General features: G+C 39.1%; 1 protein-coding gene across 2 annotated transcripts in view; it reads right to left on the bottom strand.

Annotated features, from left to right (window-relative positions):
• The window catches only part of RAPGEF4 (Rap guanine nucleotide exchange factor 4), a 141,819-nt gene extending 119,670 nt beyond the window's left edge, over positions 1-22,149 (bottom strand). The window contains exons 1-4 of one of the 2 annotated variants that reach the window (XM_005484068.4): positions 21,623-22,149; positions 10,042-10,184; positions 8,879-8,967; positions 983-1,129 (exon numbers count right to left, since the gene is read on the bottom strand). In XM_005484068.4, the coding sequence (XP_005484125.2) occupies positions 983-1,129; positions 8,879-8,967; positions 10,042-10,184; positions 21,623-21,687 (444 nt within the window). In that variant the 5' untranslated portion in view covers positions 21,688-22,149. The remainder of the gene's footprint in view (positions 1-982; positions 1,130-8,878; positions 8,968-10,041; positions 10,185-21,622) is intronic. The other variant, XM_005484069.4, reaches the window with a different exon arrangement.
• Between the last annotated feature and the right edge of the window lie 1,141 nt (positions 22,150-23,290).

The raw sequence follows: 23,290 nt of genomic DNA on the forward strand, positions 1-23,290 counted from the left end.
AGTTTTAAGGGAATTCACATGTAATCAGTAAGTCAATTTTTAAGTGATCTTGATCCATCTGCAAATTCTAAACCCCTTACAGCTGGTGATGAGACAGGAGAAAATGAGAATAATTTAAAATTTCAGAGTATAATAAAAATAGACTCTCCTCATAAAAGCTGGCAATAAAAGCAAAATTAAGGCTAAGAGAGCAACACCTGCAGTATATAAATAAATTCTACCAGAAATTCTACCACCTAAGTTATTTCATTACAAGAGGCCTATAAGAAAGAAATACAGGAGTATGTAATCATACATTATATGAAGCACGACAGAGAAGTGAAAACTTTCCTTTTTTTCCAAACTAATTTAAAATAATTATACTTTGCTTATGATATAAATGTCATCATACTATGTGGTGGTCCATCCTGGAGAGGATGGGCTGTGGGCCAGCCATGCAGCAAATAACAACATTAGACCCTGGACACTACGCAGCTAAGATGAGAAATCTCTAGTAAGGTTATGGTGAGAAGTGAAGGAGAAGAAAAGGATAATGGGAACATTATGCAGATTAAGTTATTCCTTATAAGGCTATGTTCTGAACCCTGCCCTCTGATTAGTTAATCTTGTGCTTGTATTGTATTGTTTCTGTTTCTCTCTGTTCATTGGTTCCCTGCCCTTAGATAATGCCTATATAAGGCTGAGTTCGTGCCATTTGGGGGTCTTCTAAAGGAGGTATGTACATCTGTGCTGTTTATGCTTTGTGTTGTGACCTTGCGTGCCTCCTTTTATCTCCATTAAAGCTTTCCATTTCTAGCCCTTTAGTCATTCCCATCCCTTGTTTTATTTTATTGCCACATGCCCAGTGGATTCCATCCTGGGGCTGCACGTGCCAGCAGCAACAAGGGCTCGTCCAACATGAGATGCAACAACACCATATTACAAATGCTTTCAAAGTCAAGTCATTTTTTTCTGCATTAACTGCAAATAAATCTGAACTTACCTCCCAAAGTGCTTTGAAGTCCTTCTGCTCAATTCTAAGGAGTTCACTATGTTCCCTGGTAACAATGGTAGCATGGCGAGGAGTGTTATCCAGAATGGACTCTCCAAAAGCAGTTCCTATTCCAAGAGTGCATATCGTCACAGCATCCTTGGATTCAAAAAAAAAGAAGGACACCTTAAATGTTTCAGGATGTTTTGAGAGGTTTTGTGTCTTATTTTTAATAGCACTGCCTTGAGATCCTTCTGAAATCTGCTTAGAAAGAAAATTAAGCATCATCAACAAAAAAATCAATATGTTTTTAAAACAATATGGGAAACTTTAACATAGAAACAAGTGGGACTTCTGTTTTTTATATTCATCAGTTGAATTAGACATTTCTGAATGCAAATCTGAGAACACAAGAATCACTTTCATCTTTACAAAAACCTGTGATCTCTGTTAATCTACCTCTAAACACTGTTGATGATGATATCATCAGAAATGTCAGAGGTGGTGAGAAGGTAACTAGAATCAGAAATGCAATCTTGGAAAATAAACTTCTGTCCTTCACAAGCTACTCTGATGAGAAAGAAAATTCACCTGTTAAGTTTTCTGTTCTGAAAACGTAACTTTCAATTATAATATCCTCTTGTTTTTATATTGCATTTCTCTACTGTACAAGCAATGTGCTTGTACTGTTGAACCAACTTTTGGCCCTTCTGTTGAAAACGCCAGCAAATCTTTCAATTGTTAATGGATGCTTCTCAATCAACTACCAGACCAAAATAAAAAATAAAAAACCCTTTCACATAAATCAGGGATTTCAAGAAAACTATTAAATTTCAAACTACCTGGAAAAAACAGATCCATGTACAGAGCCATAAGAATGTCCCAAACAAGCAGCAAAGTCCACTTCAAAGGAGTCTGTATGAGCACATGCCATTCTAAATGATGTCTAAATGAATCTCCCTTGGCCAGGAACTCCTCTGCAGTAGTTCCAACAAAAATTTTGAGATACTGCAGACCAAACAAGTAGCCATTAAACAACTTGCTTGAATCAAGATCTTTAGATACACGTTCTATTTTCAGCTCAAAAGTTGCTTTGTTCCTCATCACAGGCTTGAAGCTGAACACTCACATGTCTTTTTTCTGAGATGAGCCTTATCTGATGGTCTGTTGAGTAATTTTAAAAATCAGCCACAGCATAAAAAATTTAAAATCATACAAACTGTACTTAACAAAGGAAAAATATTGCATATGCACTTGATACAACATGAGAAGTCTAGTTTAATTCTAAAATGTAGGATTCATGCAAAATCAAAGCAGAAAAGAAACGTTTGTTATCCTCGTGGCTGATAATCCAGCAGAGACGCACAAACGTGTTTCAGCACCATTTTCTGTTTTTAGAATTGCCCTGCTTTTCTTTCATGCATCGAATAAGTCATAATAGGCAAATATTATTAATATAAGGTTAGTAGCTTTATAATTGCAATACACAGACAAAAGCCCATAATGTCCAGTTACCTGAACAATAGCAAACTGCTCTTACACATATGTTACCATATAAAATTGTGTGTTCAGGAAAACAAAATCACTTATGTCTCAGAGAAGATCTAGGAAAAATTTACCAACTTCAGAAATAAATTTTCAAGGAAGGAAAATAAGAACATATTTTCTTTAACAGAAAGAATAGTCGGGAATGAGCACCTTGGCACCTAAATAGAACCCTCTACAAACAGACTGTAATACAGTTTATACACTGAAATCTGCCTTCCCAAGCTTACATTTCAGAGCTGAAACACTCTATGCATGGTACAATACTCACAATGGCATTCAAAGGATCTACAAAGAAAATGAGGTTACTGCTCATACAAAATTTCATCTCCAGATATACAATACTTTATTCTCAATCCTATTCAGAAAGTTCAGATAAAACAGCTCTGTTCAGGACAGGACAACCAAACTTTTCCTGTAGGTAGATCATAGACATTGTTTACATCTTCTAACTTCTCACTCACTCCCCTCCCTTCAAAAAATAAAACTCATTTTAAACATTTCACCTTCTCTGACTGTTTACAACCCTAAAGAATAATCTTTAATGCCAGAACAGACATGAGAAGCAAAAAGGATAACGGTTGGTTAAGAAACTATAAGGTAACTTCTGATGAGGCATTTAAGCTTAAGAAATAAATTAAAACTGTGGAGTGTTAGGTCAAGAGGCTGGAATGGTCCTATCTACATTCATTACATAAAAATCCAGGCTTCCATCCAATGCCTTGTTAAGGCTGACCTAGAACAGAGGCTAGATGGAGTTAAAGGATGAAGTAGCTACTTATTAAAAGGCCTCCATGGATATACCTTGGGCAGTACAAGAGCCCAGCCAGGGCTACACCCAAAATGAACCAAAATGGTCACAAAATGGACAACCGGTCACGAGGTCTCTCACTTTTATAAGTTCTAGTCCATTAGCATATTGGAGGTATTTGTCCAGTTATAGCTTTAAGTTATGAAGTCCCATCCTTCTTGTTTACCTCTCTTCAGTCCACCTTGTTTATGCTCTCGGGCCTGAAATTTGGATCGGTTGTCCTTGGTCCCAAGCTAGAGAAGGAATTGTTTTTTCTAGCTACTCTGTGAAGCAAGCTTACCATCCCTTAATATGAAGCTCAGAACTACACACTAAAGCAGTACAGAATCTGAAAACTATAAAAGCTAAAACCTAATGCATCACATCAAGTTATCAAGTTCTTTCAGATTTTTTCCCCAGCCATCACAGTTCTCCAAAGAAATGCAGTTTCACGGCCCACTGGGGTACAGACCTATGTACCTTCTTTGAGGTTTCAGAGCCCCATTTTCTCACTACCCCTTGTTTATACATCTCCAGCCTCCTGGGGAATCAGGTGTGTTTCCCATTATGCCTGTTAACCTTACACTCAAGAATCTCCTGCTGTTCAGTGAAGACTTCAGGAGGATTGCTGGCAGCTCAAAACTCCGTTTGCTGTTCCCCTCTGCAATCCCGGAAGCAGCAGGGTGTTCTAGTGGCTGGTAACCAGCTAACATTCACACAACTATTTAAAAGGCAGTATTAGAGACTTAGAAACATGAGATTGCTGCCATTTCTATCTGTCCTCTGTACACACTATAAACAGTAGTGTTCAAATCAGAGGCTGCTTGTGTATTCAGTTTCACTGACTCTTACTGCCAAGACAAGGTTATTTACTTAAAAAAGGCATTATGCTTCTACAAAAACTGTGAACAACTTCTCTTTTAGTACCTAATTAAAATATGTATGGTTCAGATTAACTGTACTGTAATACCACATTCAAAAAAGCTACCTGCAATGTCTTAGATGCTTTCCTACATGACCTGACAGAGAGAAGTGAAATTATTTTTCTATATTAACTTCCAATAAGCAAAGTTCAAAATCAAAATTAGCACAACCACAACACAGGAGCTCAGCATGAGCCAACACACTCTGCTGCTCAGTTTAGTACTTTAGTTCAGCCAATCTCTGTGTTACAGTGGGTACAGCAGTTCTCATGCTCAAACTAAATAATTTGAAACTAGCTTAGGCATATTTATACTACTAACTACAGTACAAACCTATGTCACAACTTCACATAGGTTATCTCCAAAATACATAATGACATTTACATGCTGAAAACAGTATTGGACTACCATGTTTAAATCCCTTTCCTTGCTGCCACTTCATCTTATCACACACCTCCTTTGTCCTCAGTTTCAAAGAGCTGTGAAATTCTTCCATTTCTTACATGAATATCTGAACCTCTTTCTTCACAGTCATTCTTCTCAGCAACCCCACTAACTTATTTGGCTTTTCATCCCCAGCCCTCTGCATCTTCTTACAGCTGACACTGCTGTACCATCCAAGCACTCACAGCTCCTCCTTTATAGCTTTTATAAAACAGGCTAATTGTTTTTTAAGTCAATGCTCTATGTTAAATTTTGTCTGTTTTTAAAAACTGACCTGCCTAAAAAACTCCATCACAACATAAGCAAGATAAGCTGGCAAAACGTGCCAGCACATATTATAATTCAGCTGGCAAAATAGAAGATCAAATTGCTATTTGGTCTTTGTCTTTTTTCTTTTCATTCCATCATAGATTATCAGAAAAAACTTTGGGGTAAAAGGCTCTGAATCTGATTCAGAAAAATCAGTGTTGCAGAATCTGACAACATCGTAACACTGATGTCATAATGCATTTATTCCCAGCTTTATTCTGAGACATTGCCAACAGTCATCCTTAAACTGTTCAGCTTCAAAACAGAGTTCAAAAATGAAACATACACAAGGCAATTTGTCAGCAATGTATTTAAGACAACACCAAACCAGGAATATCCCTAAGAGAAACTTCTATTACTAAATATCTCAACATTGGGTAGACAACAGTGCCAAATAAAAATGAAAGTCAGAATCTGATCATAACTGAGGGCAAAGACCTCTTGCTGATATATTCTACAGAGGCTGCCTTTTCTGTTTATTTTGAAGGTATATATTTTTCTATGACTTTTAAGTACTGTATTTATCAGGGTATTTGTTACATACAAGTTGAGGCAAGACCAAAGCAGTTCATTACAGTTACCTCTGGAATTCACAGTGAGACGTTTTCACCCTATAAAAAGTCCTCTTCGATCTCTTCTTGATTGTTGAATGCTCAGAAAAAAATCCATTAATAGTTTTCAGACAGCAGACTCCACTCAGGATGCACTGGATGAGTAATCCTGTCAAATCCCTGTAGCCATTCCAACGGCATATGAAATTACCAGCTCGGTGGGACAAAACTAACAGTAACAGCAAAATTTTCTCTGGCCAAACTCTTTAAACAGGTGTGTATGTCAAAGAGCCGAACACGATTTACAAAGCGTCCATTGCAGCACTGAACACTGCCCGCGCCCGGGCTTGCTCTGTGTTCCAACGCTGCCCTCTCGTGACAGAACACAGCTTTGCAGGCAGAAAGGATTTTTGCAAACCAGTGGGAAAGCGAGGCTTTATGAGGTCCTAAATATCTGCGTCTGTCTCTATTAAAGTCCTTAAAACAATAGATGTAAAAGTTCCTGTTATTATAATATCAAATAATAGCTAACATCAATATTTCTGTTTACATGAATTCTCAACTTGGTCATAATCAGTATTACCAATATTTTCTGAGAGAAATCACAGGTGTCTACATTAGTAAGCTACTGTGCAACAAGAATGTGTATGAATTAATACCTCACTAGGTACACTGAAGTCTTGATCCATTAGTACCTTGAGATTTAATTTCTAGTGCAAGACATTTCCCTACATGACTCTGTAGGAACAAAGACTATTAAGACATTTTTAGTGGGGACCAGGTGCACAATAACTTACTGCACTTCTCATGGGAGGAAGCTACCAATCACCAAAAGTGACTGCACAAAGAGGTAGCACATGGTAGCTGGTACACAATGCATTAATTCCTAGGCTTGATGAAATTTAAGTTTCCCAAGCACACAGATAACACGCCTAGCAAAATGGGACTCATATTTTTAATCAAGAGAATTGATTATGTATTTACATTAACACTGTAGGCATCATCATATAATCACAGGCTAATTCAAGCTGCAAGAAAACTCAGGAGGTCATCTAAAACCTCCTGTTTATCTGAAGTATTAAACAGTGTCCATAAAATGTCTAAAGACATTTTAACCAAGAGGAACCTAAATACCAAGTTAGCTTTCTTTCTACTAGGAAAGACAGAATAATCCTGTACTTTTACATGAGTCTACAAACTTCTAAACTCAGGTAAACATCTGCATCTGTCCTGCTCTGCTGGAAGTTTCTCATTAGCATCAGTGCTGGCATAATAGTAACAGCAGAGCAATTAGTCATTATTATGACTTTGCAAAGGACCTTTGCTCCTGGGTGATGTGATTGGAAAATGTGCTCCAAGTACCCCTACACCTTAAGCACTGGTCATCCATCCCCAGCTGGGAGCACAACGCTGTCAACTGAGTGTGCCAGGGCTGCCCTGACAGCAATACAACACCGTATTGCCTCCATCATCTGGGTTGGTAGTGAGCACAGTAGGCAGGGAGTGCTAGCAAGTATTTCAATTTCAATAATGGCTGGTACCAGGCCAGCAAAAAAGTACAGGCAAGACTGTACAGGAACTGCATCTAGGAGCTACAGGCAGGAGAATGAGAAGGAGACCAAGAATGGACAAGGAGAGGCATGGTATAAACCCCAAGCGGGAGCAAAACCAGAGAAAATGTTGGACTCAAATACTATTTAGGAGTCCCCACACATGAAAGTTATTCAGACAGGAATGGTAAATGCATGGGCTGCCATGTTTTTGGCAGAGAGGCTATATTCTAGGGCAGCTAGGCAGTGGTAAGAATTCAGTTCATTGTTCATGTGAGAAGGAAATGGGAGGTAAGAAATAACTGCAGAATATAATTTCTAGAACTAGAATCACATGAATTGTAATTCAACAGCTTCCTACTGGCAGGAAAATGAAGTTAACCTGAACAAGCAGAAAAAAAATATTTACATTATATTCATTAAGAAACTAAAGTGTTCCATACTCCATCTAATGGAACAAATCAACACTCCAAAGAGATTCTTAATTTAACATCCAGATTGTGCAGATGTGTTACTTTCTGAGTAAAGAGCATTGATTCTTCACAACAGTGTAGTGCCATCTTTTGGCAAACACTGGAAAATCCTGATTGCTTTAGACGTCCACAGAAAAGGGTCTCATAAGAGCCCAGTACTGTTCCAAATTGTGACAATACCAGTGACAGCCAGGCCATGCCAAGAATTGCTCAAATTAAGCTAATTATACTCTCAATCAATCTCTACTTAGTACAGTGAAGAGGTTGCTAAAAATAATATGAAAGAAGTTCCTTTTGCATCTACCATTCTACTGCAGGAAACAGAAAGACCCAGTACTCACACACGGCCTTGACTTGCATTCTGACCCAACTGCAATAGTGATGCGATGCTCAACAAAGTGAAAAAAAATCCAGTTTCTGCTATGAGCAAAAAACTTTCCTCAATCAGTCAAACTCTGGGCAAAAAATACACCACCACCATCCCCCCCTACACATGCTCTTTTCAATCCAGGCGGGGAAAATGGGTAGTAGTCTCTATAAGGTCCTGGATAGCTATAGTAACGCAAAGGCACAACGAGTCCCTAATCAGAGGTACAACCCCATGGGACATCATGGGACAATCACTGGTCTCAAACATGGGAGCAGGGAAGGGACAGGATGCCTTCCCAGAAGACTAAGCTCACAGCAGCAGGTGCATGACATTAGACAACATGGATGGGAGACTCTAAAAGTATCTCAACGCTTTAGATTTTTATTTACTCTGAATTTTATAAATCCAGGAGCACCGCGATACTGAGAAACCACTTTAAATTTGGGGAGAATTTTACTTGTTCTTCTGTTTTTTAACACTGACTAGGTATTACCTACAGGCTTCTTGTCCAACATGGCAGCAGTTCCAATAGTTTGCTATTACTACACCACTTCCCCATTTCTGCAGTGGAGACTGCATTATGCTGTTATTAGACTGCATTGCTAGTGGGTTCACTTTGAACATCCTGAAGAAGAACTGAATTAAAATATTTCTAGAGAATGAATTAACAACTCTCCAATCTAGCACAACTTCTTTAGCACTAGTGGAAAAGACAGAGGAGACTTGTTTCACATTGAAATGCAGACCATTTTCAGAGCATTACTCTTCAGTTTCTTGTAATCAATGGTATGATTTGCCTTCCTTAAACTAAGGACAACTAAGACTAAAAGAGACTCAGAGAAACATATACATCCTTGTGATATGACAAAATATCTGTATAGAATGTGTTGTTATCTACCTCACCATAAATTTTATTCTTTCTTTGTACTACTGACCAGATGGTTGCATTTTACCTGGTGGTTGCTTGTATCAGACACCTTCACATCCAGTGATCCTGTCAGGACAGCGTACCAATTCGTCCCAATATCACCCTGACGGAATACTGAAAAGATGAAATCTTGTCAATAAGAGTTATCTTAGCAACAGTAATAAACATTTTCTCACATATTACTGCAATACTGCGGTCACTGCTGGCACCATCCAATTTGCCATATGAGATTACTTATTTACAATTACAGTAATACTTCCAGTGACATTGGAAAGCACATATTTTAGTAAACTAGTCAATACACTATGGAAACAATGAAAGCACATAGAACTGCTTCACTCTTCTCCCCAGTTTGCTTCTGTTCTACTGTTCTCTTAGTTAATTAACCAACTACAGAAACAAAACAAACAAGGAAAAAGTTTTTCAGAACAATGTGCCTTTGAAATTCACAAACATCCAGTGCAGACACAGCTACCAATGAATTCAGTAAGAGTTCTGGCTGAACAGCAACTGCAAGACTTTGATGTCCAGGCATTCCACCTGTGTGATTACAGAGCATCAGAATCCCTGTTACTCTAAGCAAACTCCAGTGCTGCATGCCAGATTTACCTGAGGTGTTTCTGAGACTTTACTAATACCACAGGTTTTCATCAGCTATTCCCCTGGCATACATTCCCATCACAGGACTACCACTTATTTCCATCTCAGCTTCACAGAGCAAGCACAGGTGTGCACCTACATCAGGCCCACGGGCTGCCAGTGCAGGCACAGAGCTGCTGCACCTCTCAGCAGTTTGCAGCTCTGCAGGTCTGGCTTGTGCCAGGGTGCCTGGAAACCACACACTATCAGTGATGTGCTGCTGACACACCTTTGCCCCTGGCAGCACAAAGCACTGGCAAAAGCAATCGATAACACATTTACAGGAGAAGAATGAGGCTTAAGTCCAATGACTGGCTTGTAATCTTTCAACAGAACAGTGGTAGAGTCTTACATCCTACTGTATGCCCTGTTACCATAGATTCACTACACACTGTGTTTGTAGAGCAAGCAGCACTTTAGTCCTGCCTTGCCCCATGACTGACTGTAAACATTCCACTGATTCTGCTCTCATGAATCTCCTACAGACAATCACAGTCTAACCCCCAAGTTTATCTACATAAAATACATAATCCTATGAAGCTGTCTTACATGTGATTCCTTTTTCCAGATTTTCATAATATCCACAGAGACATATCTGCTGGAGAAGGTTTGGATGAAATTTCTCAAAAGCTTTCACTTCTTTCAGTCGTGCGAATATTATATCTACATCTTCACTAGAACGTTCCAAAGGCCTGCATGAAAACAAAACACAAGGGCTTAATCAGAGAAAGATCTCCACCTGCATGCACTGAACTTAAAAATGTTTGCATTAAATATCATACCATAATATAAACAAATTAAAATGCATTTTACAACTACATAGTAAACTCCTTCCAAGACATCCTAACAACTGCCCTTTAACAACTTGAACATGACTCTTATAATTTCAACACAGGCAGTATCCAGAAGCCCACACAGCACCAAAGTCTCAATGCAGCATCACTGTACAAGTATATATGATGATACAGTTCTAATCCTAAAGATCTTAGAATAATTTATAGCTTTAGGTTTGTAAGGAAACATAACCAGATATCCAAACACACAAGAGGTCCGTGGAATCAGTGCCCAAAACAAATGTTCTCTATGTGTCTAAATGGGAAGCATTAGATTCCAACAGTAACTCCTACATCCAGGCGTCTCTTCTGCATTTTACTGACTACACACTGATTTTCCTCTTCTCACTTTCAAGGAAGAAGGAAATCTTTAATACGTATATTGTCTGCCATGAAGTGTCAGTTGGACAAATTAAGTGTCTTAGTGTTGGACAAATTAAATACGCAAGCAAGAATCTTAATTTTTCATTAGTAACACTCATGAGTTTTAATTCCAATATTTAAAATATTTTAAACCTTTGACAGCAACACCTTTTAAAAAAAGCAAGATTTCAAGGAAAATAAAATTGCAGAATGCTCTACCACAAAGTAGCATGTAGACCAGCAGTTCAGCAGGATCAGCATACTACTACATATTTATGAAAATAAAGTGAATTAGCTCTGTAACACACTTTAAATGTGTTTATCAAATATTATGAAGCCAAACACTAGCTGACAGCATTAGAAAAAAAAATTATAACAGACTAAATGCAAACCACTAAGGACAGAAAGAAACAGAATTTTCCTAGGACATCATACTCAATCAGATGAAGAAATTATTCATGTATAAAGACATAACAGAACAAGAGATAACTGCTAGTAATCACTAAACTTATTACTCACTCAAATGTTGCTAGTTAATTTTTCTGACAAAAATGTCCTTTCCACCAGTGGATGGGCTTATAATGAAGAGAAGTCAGGTAGCTACAATGAGCAAAGACTAAGTTCACAAATACATATCTTTATTCACCTTATTGTTATATTAACAGTGTAAGCACTCCCTCCAACAAGATTTTTAAAAGATTCCTCTTTGAAATCAAAGACTTTAAGGAATCCAAATCTTTGTCTCAGTGAAGAAACCCAGATCTTACTTGCACTGAATCTCAGTATCTCATCTTTCTTATTAAATTATGCCAAGGAGGGATTAAATCTCTATTCTTGTTTATACTCCAATTTACCCTTATTAACCACAGATGAGAATAATAATTCTCTGGTGTATGCACTTGCTTCTACATCACAGTGACATTCTCTTACCACTTCAAACTACAATCAACTACAATAGCTCTCTTTTGAAATATTTCATGTAAGATTTTCACCCATTTCTTTTTTTCTTGACTGTGCACTAGCTGACAAGTATTAAAAAGCATTAACTCTCTTGTCAAAATCCTTTTAAGAAGATTATGAGGTGCAGCTTGCAAGCAGATTTACAATCTACTTATACAAGATCCCTACCCAAACTACACTAACTCTTGAAACACTAACTACCTTAATTTATAGACTCTCAAAAAATCCAGCAAAACCCAACAACTCAAAAAGGTGAGATCATTCTCAGAAAATCATCCAGTTCAAGATTCAGCTGTTTGGTTAAGATAATTAATTCTTATTCATAAAAATTAACAAGGATTCAACTTGTCTGACAACAAGATGCCTTTAGATTTTTTTCAGAGGTCCTGGGAAATGCCCTCAGTGTTAAGGAGCAAGGAATTACCTACAGGTTTCCCAAGCTGAGGTGGCCCTTATCCTTAGGAGAACATGAAATTCTGTCTGTGTACAACTTCAGACTGCAGTGTAATAGTAGTATTAGTAGCACTCAAACTCATTTCCACTAAGTGTTTATAATCTATAGCAATGAATCTGGTTTCAAAAGCCAAGTATTAGTTACTGAGAAAAATGTACCATGGCAGCATTAACTGCTTTTCCACAGGACTGCAAAACTCAGGCAAAGTTTGACCATTTTCTACAAAGCATCTTTTAATAAAATTATCATCATGGTAACTTACAATTATCATTAACTTGACATTAATTATCATTAACTTAACATTAATCTATTTATGATGCCAAATTTTGTTTTCTTTTTTCTAAGTACAAGCTCCCTAACCTGGAACATAAACAGTCTGGACAGAACAACATAAATTTATTTCTTCATCATAGCCATCTTACTGTAAACTTGTTTTTGTAAAGCATAATTTGGAGTAATACTTAAACAGCTAGTGTTATAATATAGTCCTTAGACAATTAATGACTCAATCTATTAATAAAAAAGTACTACTGCTGGCAGATGGAGAATTATTCAAGCTTTATTTTCACTGCAATCACACTTTAAAAAGTCAATGGTATTAATCCAAAAAGGAACCATTCCCCAGAACACAAATATATGCTACAAAAGTCAATCCCAAGGAATATCCCTACACTCCCAATAGGGCTCCAAGAGCCCCTGGAAAGACCTTTCCAGATACCTCATCAGATTACCTATAGACAGCTCTCTGTGATCACCACTGTTGTTCAATCTCACCGAGCTTGGCCCTCCTCTGCTGAACTCCCGCTGCTGATTTATTTCTGTTTTGCTCTGTTATATTGATGCTGATGCTACTGAAGTATCCCTTCACTGCTGATGCTGCAGAGTTACAATCTCATATCCATGAGCAAACAAAGTCAAAAAATGCATTTCAGTGGGTCTTCAGCTACCACTTCATTTTCTGCTAAAGCAGAAAATTGTCCTGTACCCATTTCTGAAATCTCAAGACCAATGTATGGAATTAAGATCACAGGTTAATCTAAAAGTAAGAACAAATATATTAAATCAATTAAGATTCTCCAGCTCTCATTTGATAGATGTATGAGCTGGAGTAAAAGCATTTTAAGGCAAGTGAAGCACCTCCTCCCTAGACCTCCCCACTCAAAATAAATTTTAAGTCAAACTGTGCTGACATCTCATTTCACTGCAGCCAAAGCCAAGGGGGCACTTTAAAAGTTGCAAAGCAAAGCCACCAAATAAATTATTAGGAAAGGATGAAAAGCAAGAGTAATTTATTTTCCACCCTACAAGCCTTTCTGCTTTGACCCCAAAATGCCTTCTTATTTATATTACTAATTTGCCTCTTCAGAGCATAGTAAGTTATTAGCTGGCAGTAATGTTTTCACACAAGACATAATCTATCTTCTGCTTCTTCAATACAACATACCAGCATACATATACAAGTGATAGCATCAATGCTAGTTACATATTTCTAATCAAGTATGTCAATAAGAGATTGATTTTACCCCTCCTTATTTGGATATGAAGATTTCAGGAGCATATTTTATAGAGACAAAACAATTTTCTTGACAATGTCTGCTTGACTAGCTATGAAAGGCAATTATAAATAAAATCTGCCCCAAGTCTATCCTCATAAGGCCGTTAAGCTCAACATGAGTGCTGGCAGCCCTGAAAGCCAGCCACATCCTGGGCAGGATCAAAAGCAGCATGGCCAGCAGGTCCAGGAAGACAATTCTCCCCTTCTGCTCTGCTCTCATCAGACCCCATGTGGAGCCCTGCACTCAGCTCTGCAACCCCCAACATAATAAGGACATGAACCTGCTGGAGCAAGTCCAGAAGAGAAGCATGAAGGTGACGAGAGGGCTGGAGCTCCTCTCCTATGAACAGGCTGAAAGAGAAGAGAAGGCTCCAAGGAGATTTTAGAGCACCTTCCAGTACCTAATGGGGCCTACAAGAAGGCTGGAGAAGGACAAGACATGTAGTGACAGGTCAATGGGCAATGGCTTTAAACTGCAAGAGGATAGGCTGAAATTGGATATTAGGAGTACATTTCAAATTCTGAGGGTGCTGAGGCACAGGAACAGTTTGCCCAGAGACACTATGGACGCTCCATCCCTGGCAGTGTTCAAGGCCAGGTTGGCTAGGGCTGAGCAACCTGGTCCAGTGGAAGCTGCCCCTGCCCATGGCAAGAGGGGTTGGAATGAGACAATCTAAGGTCCCCTCCAACCCAAGCCATTCTATAATTCTTCTTGAATTTTTAAATGTAAACTACTCAAGTTCAAAGTTCAAATACAGACAGAGGATAACTGTTACAATTCTTCACATACACAACCTGGGCAAAGTATTTCTGCTCACATGTAATATACATAGCTCTATAAAAGAACCTATTTTGATTATTTTTAAGATTAAGTATTTGAATGTTTATGTAGGATGTTATGAAAGACTTGTTAACCTAAAAGAAAGAAACAAGTTGGAGTTTTTTTTATTTGCTTTTGTTAACTTAATCTAGCTATAAACTATTACTTTCTGTTACCATATGTCCTTTTCTTTAGGTTCTTTCTCATAGTGGGTTTGACATTTGAGAAAAAACCCGAACAGATGTGGTTTTACCTTCTTTGACAAGATGCCTCTAGCAGTTTAAAATGTTTATTTCTATTAAATGTGTTCAAAAACCTGAATCGTGCTCCAACTGAATGAAAGCATTGAATTCCCTTCCCTTGATCTTTTTAACTTTTTAAAACAGCAGTATTTCAATTCAAACAGCAATGAACAGCTCACGAAAGATGAGCAGATGGATCTATTTCTTCCACTGTTGAGACTGTAGAAAACAGCTAAAACACTAGAAAAGACAAATAAAACGAGTTCATCGCTGGGTTAAAACCAAAGCATCAATGCAAAGATGCAGAGGCAAACTCTATGAGCTGGAAAGTACCAGTAACCCCTACCATGGGCTATTTAATGAATTTAACAGTACTTTAAAATATATTCAGCTGTGAAACATGAGCAAGTAGACAGCACCAAGGAATGTCAATTAAAACCAGATAATTTCTCTATGCTCCCTGTACTTTTCTTCTGTCCTTTCCTGACATGCAGAAAAACAATGCTGTAGGATGCAGAAAAATACCAGCACCAACAGACCATCTTCCCTTAGCAAGAGCAGGACAATACTGCAACTCTCTCCTCCACACAATGCTGTAAGCCGTTTGACTTTTCTTTCCTCTTTGAGAAAGGAAAGTTTAAGAGTAGAATACCAGTGATCTATCCAAGCATTTTAGACCTGTAGTAAGCCACTTAAATCAATAAACAATAAATAACAATAAATGAAGTTACTTTTCATTTGAAGTACTTTCCACATAAGGGTTTACTTCAATGGCAACAGAAGATAATTAACTCCCACCAAGAGTACTTTTCACTTTTTACAACGGTATTACCAAATCTGTTTTCAACACTCACAATTCAGATCCTCTTTCCCTTGTCATGGGAAAAGCCTCATCATGAGGCTTTTAAACAATAATCACATTACTATTCTTTTCTCTTGAATGTCATTTATTTAAGAGATTTTGGGATTCCAATTCTCATTTCCTCTGACAAAGAGGAAAAAGAATTTTAGTTAAAAACTGTTTCCTAGGATTCTTACACACCTAAATAATTCTGGAGTTTAGATTAAAAAAAAAAAAAAAAAGGCAACACAAAATTGCCTGTGCTTAGCTTTCAGTTAATCACTACTGTCACCTACACTCAGAGTCCCTGGGACAATCTCTCAGGTCCTGTACAAAAGGTACAAGAAACACTGTAGATAATCCTGCTCTACGCAGGTACCGAATGGCCAGCCAGTTAAATGCAGACTGACTGGCTGCCAGCTGCAGGCAGACAGAATTTGTTGGAGTGGAGTTCTGTCTTTAGTGAGGACAAAAGGAAGGCAAATATAGGGGACTCTCCTTTACCTACCTCATTATCATATTTATCAATTAAATAATTTTGATCAATACACTGAAAAATTATTGGAGAGTTAAACAGAGCAACCAAGTGTGCTCATTTCTTTACATACCCTCATGCTTCAATTATACATCCTTCCAAAAGATCAATTCTTAGATCTGTATATACAGTGAATGGCAAAAGATGTATTTATTAACTGGTTGTATTCATAAAGATTTCTCTCAAGTTAAAAAGACACTACCTGAACAATATAGATCTAGTAGCAATTAGACTCTTTTCCACCTTCATTTGCTGTCTACAAAGACAGAATAATTCAAGAGAAATCAAAATACAGAATTACATTCCTTACTTTGCGAGAATCTTTATATATTACAGATGCTTTGTAATCAAGATGTGACTAAATCTTATTGAATTAAACCTCCAAATTTCATAAACATAAACTGGAGCTCAGGGCAGTTAAAATTCCATTTGATAGAAGTAAATCCAGATGAAATTACATTAACCAGCACTGCAGCTTCATAATAAACACTGAAAGCACTTTAATATGAAGACAGACTCTGAGATACACTGCAAATGAAATCTGTAATTGAACAATATGCAAGTGATGATTTCCCTCAATTCAAACTCTGGCCACCACTATTCACCACCACCACCATGCCAAATGCACCTTTACTGATTTAGGATCTGCATTGTAACAGCTAGTGGAAATTTAAAATTTACAGCAATAATGAAATAAGTTTTACAGATTTACATTTGCATGCATTTTAACAACTGACAAATTCAAAGATGAAAGGGAAAGTCAGTTCAGGAAACATTCATGGATATTGATAAAGCAGCAGAAATAGAAACTGATCATGCCAAATACAGAGCAGAAAATACAGCACAAAGGAAGTATCATTAGAATGATGAGCTTTGTTAAATGCAGCAAATTGTAAGATGCAGACAAAAACAGATGTCATGCTAGATAAGAAAAATACTTGTAATTGGAAAATATCTGGTGAACACCTGACTTTGAGGGCACAATTTCAATTAGCTGGTTTCCTGTTTTTTTAATTCCTTTTGCTGGAATATAGAGTTTTGTTATAAAAGAAATTTAATCTGCTCAGAGTATAGGATTTTAGAGATCACATCCTAATAACATGTCAGAAAGAACTCAGGCAACGAGAGCTTAAACATGTTTCCAGTATCATCTGGTGAAAGAGAAAACCTATAGGTGCACATGTAGCATACCAATCATGCAGCCGCTTCCCCAGACTACCAACTAAATTTGAATGTATCATGTCCTAACTGTCCAATGTGCACATACTGCCTTGCTCTGCTGGCTATGGCAATGTTTACACACACTGTGTGTAACTTACTGCAATCACATGTAACAAATGGAAGCCGATACTGCAAATGTGTAAACCAGAGAGCAAAAATAAAACAGCTTGCTTAAAATACAACTCCAGCTCTCAGTGGGATTTAATTCACATATTTGATGAAATGCACAGACCTACAAACAATTATTTTGGTTTTTCTAAGAAAGCATGGAAAGGAAAAGGCTTTTTTATTATTCATCAAAGACTGCACCTTTGCACTGAACTAGAAAATGAGGCGCATGATGTGGAAAGATATCTCTGTTATTCACTGCTCTCAGAAGACTGCACCCTCACAGGAGTGCTGGAAAGCACTTGGGCTGTGTCTGTACAGCTCCGAGTTTCCACATCCACTGCAGTGCCTTCTGCTGCTATATCCCCACACAGACTCGATCCGAGCACATACCAGCTTAGTCACACAGCACACAGAGAGAAAACACCAAGCACACAAGCCAACCGGAACTGCAGTGCATGTCCATGATTTTGTTCAGATGAAAAATCATGAAAATGGGGATATTCCTATGGATTTGTTACAAATAAAAAGCAAGGGAGGAATTTATATAGAAGACAGTGTAAGTTTCACCAATTGCACAAAAATATATTTTAAAATAAAATAGCGTCATAATGCAACTGTATTCATAATATTGCCTGATTATAAATTTATATCCCGTTATCTTTGACATAACTAAAGATTATAGAGGATGACAAGCATTTTCTCTATTTCTTCTACAACAATTCTCTCAGAATATCAATTCTTTATTCTAGCCTATTGTATGTTCACAAGGGATCCCTTGTTTACTCTAAGCAAACAAAGCTTGCATCTCAAATATATGTTACACTGAACTAAAAACCAAATCCTGATTCAAATATGTTGCTGTTATGTAGCTTCAATCTGAATTTACATTCAAATCTGTGGGAGGAACAGGTCTGAGATACTACCCAGTATGTACTATTTCAGATTTTTTAAACATAAATTATGCAAGACTAACAAGGACAACAAGGTTATAAAGACTCAGTATGTACCAGAAGTCCTTGAAAAGCCCATTCCTATTTAAATAATCTAGAAGTCATTAGGCAAAGATCATAACATTCTTAGCCCAACAGGCCAGTGAAGTTACATGCTTTGCCCTGTGATCCACTCCTCCAGTCTGTTAAGGCACTGAAGGCTACATTTAATTCAGAGAGAAACACCAGCAGCCATAGCCAGGTATGAAATCCTGGGATCTCTAGCAGTTGTGCATGCTGTACATCCCTAACAGCTTACATCTGAATCCAATTAAAACTACTAAGTGAATTCATAAATGGCACCAGTTTTAGAGAAATAATAGTTACATAAAAAATACTTTGTCTACCATTCAGTAAAGACACCATCAACATGTAAATTTCCTGTTCAGATGGTTTTTGGTGTAAAAGAACACATGAGAATAGAGAAGATATTCTTCCTAAGTTAACTATACACACATGCATAAATCAGTGATCCTTTTTAAATTATGTGCAGAGCAGACACACAGAAAAGTGCTAAGATTAGAGGGGTACTTCTGCTGCCTAAGAAATCAGTGTAAAGCAACTATTACTTCAAATGTAAAAGGACTGGTTTCCTCAAGAGAAAAATTATGTCCAGGTATAACCAGGATGTACAGTTGCTCACTGCTGATCTCCTGCAAAAATTAAATATTCTTGATAAAGCGCAGTGTTCTGAAATTTTCCTTACCTTTACACTTGTAACTTTATATATAAATACTGTCCCATGTATTTGATTTTTAAGTGTGGATCTTTGACTTGTGGCCAGTAACTACACATGGAAGATGCATGGACAAAGCACTGGTTGTCCCTGCCCACAGTACCCTACAGAGTAATAACATTTCTCCTGTAACATTTTGGCAGTTCTTCATTTTTATGTGCTCTAATTTTAAATGTTAGTAGTTCCTCTTTGACACATGATTTGGGGAAAAACCTGAAGAACAAAAAAAACACGTTAATTTCTATACATGATGTATTTTGCTATTTCCATTTTGATTTTTTTCCCACATAATTATATTGCATAATCCATATTTTAATTTATTTTAATTGTCTTTGTTGAGGGTCACTTAACTTTCTAAAGCACACCAGTTTTAGAACTGTTTTCCTCCTGGAAATTTATTAATTGACTTGAACATATTAAAACTCTATTTATTACTTAGTAAAAACACATGGTACTCTATAGAGAATTTACTCATTAAATGATCCCATATTCACAGAATTCACACTTGGGATAGAAAATACTATACAATTTTTAAAAGGTTTAAAATACATAGACATTGATAATAATTCAAATTACTGCACTGGTAAGATCATCTATAGAAAATAAATACACTTTAGAAACACAAGTGTGTAAGTTAATTAAAAACACTTTATCTATGTTTTTAGGTGGAAAAACAGGATAAAATGCATACGTGTACTACCTATAATCACAAAGCAGAGCATAGCAGAGATGAGGAAAAAACCTACAATTGTTCATGTTATGGGTTTCTCCTCCATATAGGCTGCCTTCTGGGAAAGGGTAAGGCATAATTCTTAAGAGCACTTGGAACTGATTCTTTCCACTCCATAAATTGGTGCTATTAGCTTACTCCAAGTAACAAAAAGTGAAAGTTTCACCTCAATAGCTCTAATGAAATTTGTGTTACAGAAAAGGTCAGCTTATTTATTATGACAGAGAGATTTCTATGTTAAATGCCACATATATGTTTACTAAATACATTGTCTACTCCCCAAGGCTACGTACTTCATTAAGCCCTGAATGTGAGTTCACAGTTTGAATCTCAGAGTATATTGCAAGTAGGAAAACAGAAACAAAAGGATCACCAATCTAAAAGTACTGGGACTCATCCTCTCCTTCACATCCGCTCAACGTCAGTTTATAGAGAGGCCTCACTTTGGCTCTTAGCTAGATTACCATCAACAGTTCTGTTTGTATTTAATTTATGAGTGCTTTCAACGTTTATAAACATTATTTGATCTCTAAGAGGTCACATGTTACAGAGGAGGATCAGTCTGCAGCAGGTGTCTAGAGTGTCTAACCCAGAAGTTCCATTAACTTACAGTTTGCTACCTGGATTGTTAAGGAAAACCTAATAGTAAGTGCAGTCCTACAAGACTAAGAGTTACCTGAAAAGGGGAGAAACTATGAGAAGGGGAAGGTCCCCTCTATGTGCACAAAGGGTTCTCTCCACAGCACAGCCCCAAATGATGCCACCTGTCAAAAGCTGGCTCAGGAGGCTCAGCTAACTGCCACGCACCACGTAAGGGAATTCTCTCTGAGAGCTTTCTTTTGAGCTCCATAGGGTATCTGTGGTCTACATTTTTGTTAACTAAACTCCTAGACCACAGGAGACACAGTGAGTGTTCAGCCATTAAATGACTTCTGAACTAATCCAAGAATCAAAGCTATGAATACAGCAAAGGGCGTTCAAACCACCCGCCAGGCTACTCGACATTGCGAGACTCTGCGCTGCAGCAACCGAGAGAAAGCACTGCAGAGAATTTTTAACGTTACTTTTTTAATAACAATAATTTGCCCGTATTTTTGGCAGCGCGCACACCAGCTCTGAGCACACGTCAGCCAGCCGTGCCTGCCGCCCGCGCGGTGCCGCCGCCCGCCTGCACCTGACCCACAGCCCGGGGACAGCCGCGGGCCCCGGGCCGCCTCAGCGGGGACCAGAGGGACTCGTCCTTTCCCGTCCGCCCTGCGACGATGCTGGGCGGGGGCTGTGCGGCCGCTGCGGGAGCGGGCGCGGTGTACGGAGCGGAGGGGAGGCAGCGGCTGGGGCGCCGTGGGGGCAGGTGAGGGCGGACGAGGGCAGGACGCAGCGGGTCTGCCATGGCCGATACGGCGGGGGGTCCCCGGCTGGCAGCCCCAGGCCCTCTCCCCGCCCCGGAGCTCCCCCTCCTCCACCACGTGCAGTATCTTCCCGGCGGGGAGCAGAATTCCCTGTGGGGACTGCCTGTCCCCTCTGCTGCCCGGAGTATTTCTAGTTTTCATCCTTGCCCGCCGCCCTGGCTTCCCCCAGGCGTTTTCCTTCCCACCTGCACGCTCCTTATGTAAGGCAGGATCTGATGGAGAGCGGGGATGGGGGGGTGTCAGCGCAGACACACACACACATACACATACATACATACACATGCAGCCACACAGCATCCCTCCGCAGCGGCTCCTGGGAAGATGCCGATACCTTTTATCCAGGCACGCGATCCACTCGCCGGAGGACGAGGAATGGGAGGCGTGAGCGGCGACCATGTTGGACCGGGATCAGGTTGCCGTGCACCCGGCTGGCGGCGGCTCTCCCCGCCCGCGCCGGTCGGTCGGTCGGTCCGTCCGTCCTCGCTCCCTCCCTGCGCGCACAGCGCGATGGGCTCGCCCAGGCCCCGCCGCAGCGGCCGAGAGGGGCCGCCCGCCGCCCTCACGGCCCACCGCCCTCACGGGTTCCGACCTGCGGCGGCCGAGATACCCGGCCCTGCTTCAGTGCAGCCGGCAGGGAGCGGCCCGGGGAGGGGGCGGAAAGTCACTCCCCTCCTAAAAGGTGGCTTCCCTGAGCTCCTCAGTGCCCGCACCTGAACCCGGCTTAGTGATCCCTCCCCTTGCTTCACCTTGACTTGGTTTCAATTGGAGGGGCAACACGAGCGTTGTAATTGCCATAAGCAGCTCAGGAGTATTTTATCGGCGCTCCAGAGCACTGTCCCGTTCCCCCGCCCCCAGCAATAAATGCACAGTGGGTGAGTGAAAGGAAGGTGTAGTCCGCATTTCAGGATTTTCCCTGGACCCTTCCTCCAGTCCGCTGTCATCTCCCATGAAACTGTGTGCTAAGCTCTCATTTCTTGTACGTGAAAAATGAGCTGGGCAGCGCAGCCTGTGAAGAGGATTTGGCACTTGGAAGGAACCCAACACATAGCATGAGAAGGGTGAGTTTAGTGTACAGTGAAACACGCCCACACCCTTCTGTTGTGTGTGTGTGTGGCCTGCAAGGTGCAGGGCTTTTAATGATACTCATGTGTATGTGATTTTAAAACTGATGATGAAAGGAAGGAATTATGAAAGGAAGGAAGAACAGCATTTCTCTCTGCTTTGCAAATTCTACATTAAATATTTCCTGTGAAATAGTTTCTATAGATTGTTTCAGGTTCTAGATACTATCTTCCAAGTAATCAGTTTATGAGCATGAGCTTCCACTTACAGTCAACACAAATTGCCTTGAGTACCTTTTGAGAAGGGTAGGAGGCTCTACGAATCTCAGCTGGATGTTTGGGGTTACAGATAGATGATAGCAGAGTAAAATTCAAAGTGTGCCTTCCTTCAGGCTCATAACTCCCCTCTGCTCTACAGTGTGGGGACAAATTATTAATTCCAATGGTGATCATATGCCAGTGCCTTTCAGATTTCTCCATGGGCTATGTTCTCTACCCTCTGTTGTGATTTCTTTGGTTGTACCAAGTAATTTTTTTAAATACATGTGCTACTTCATATTTCACATCTGCCTTTTAGTTGGTTGCCTTGCTGTCACAGTTTCTTTAGCACTTTAAAAGAAATAACTTTTAACATTGGGATACTGAACAGTATGATGAAAAATCTAAGGAAATGTATCTAAAGATCCCTTTTGCTAAATGGATACAGCTAAGAAATTGGCATAGCAGAGGAGAATACCACAAAAGGCAATTCTTTCCTTTTGCCTCAAAAAAAAAAAAAAAATTAAAGTACATGCCAGAGGAATAGAAGAGGCTTCCAGTTAGTGAGATCAAAGCTGCAGCTCTTCCTTTGCTGTCGTCCATGGGGGAGAAAAAAAGATAATCTTTTGCATCTAAGTAATCAATCTACTTGAGGAAAATCAATGCTATTCATTTGTCAA

Source organism: Zonotrichia albicollis, chromosome 10, assembly GCF_047830755.1.
Source record: "Zonotrichia albicollis isolate bZonAlb1 chromosome 10, bZonAlb1.hap1, whole genome shotgun sequence".
Taxonomy (NCBI): Eukaryota; Metazoa; Chordata; class Aves; order Passeriformes; family Passerellidae; genus Zonotrichia; species Zonotrichia albicollis.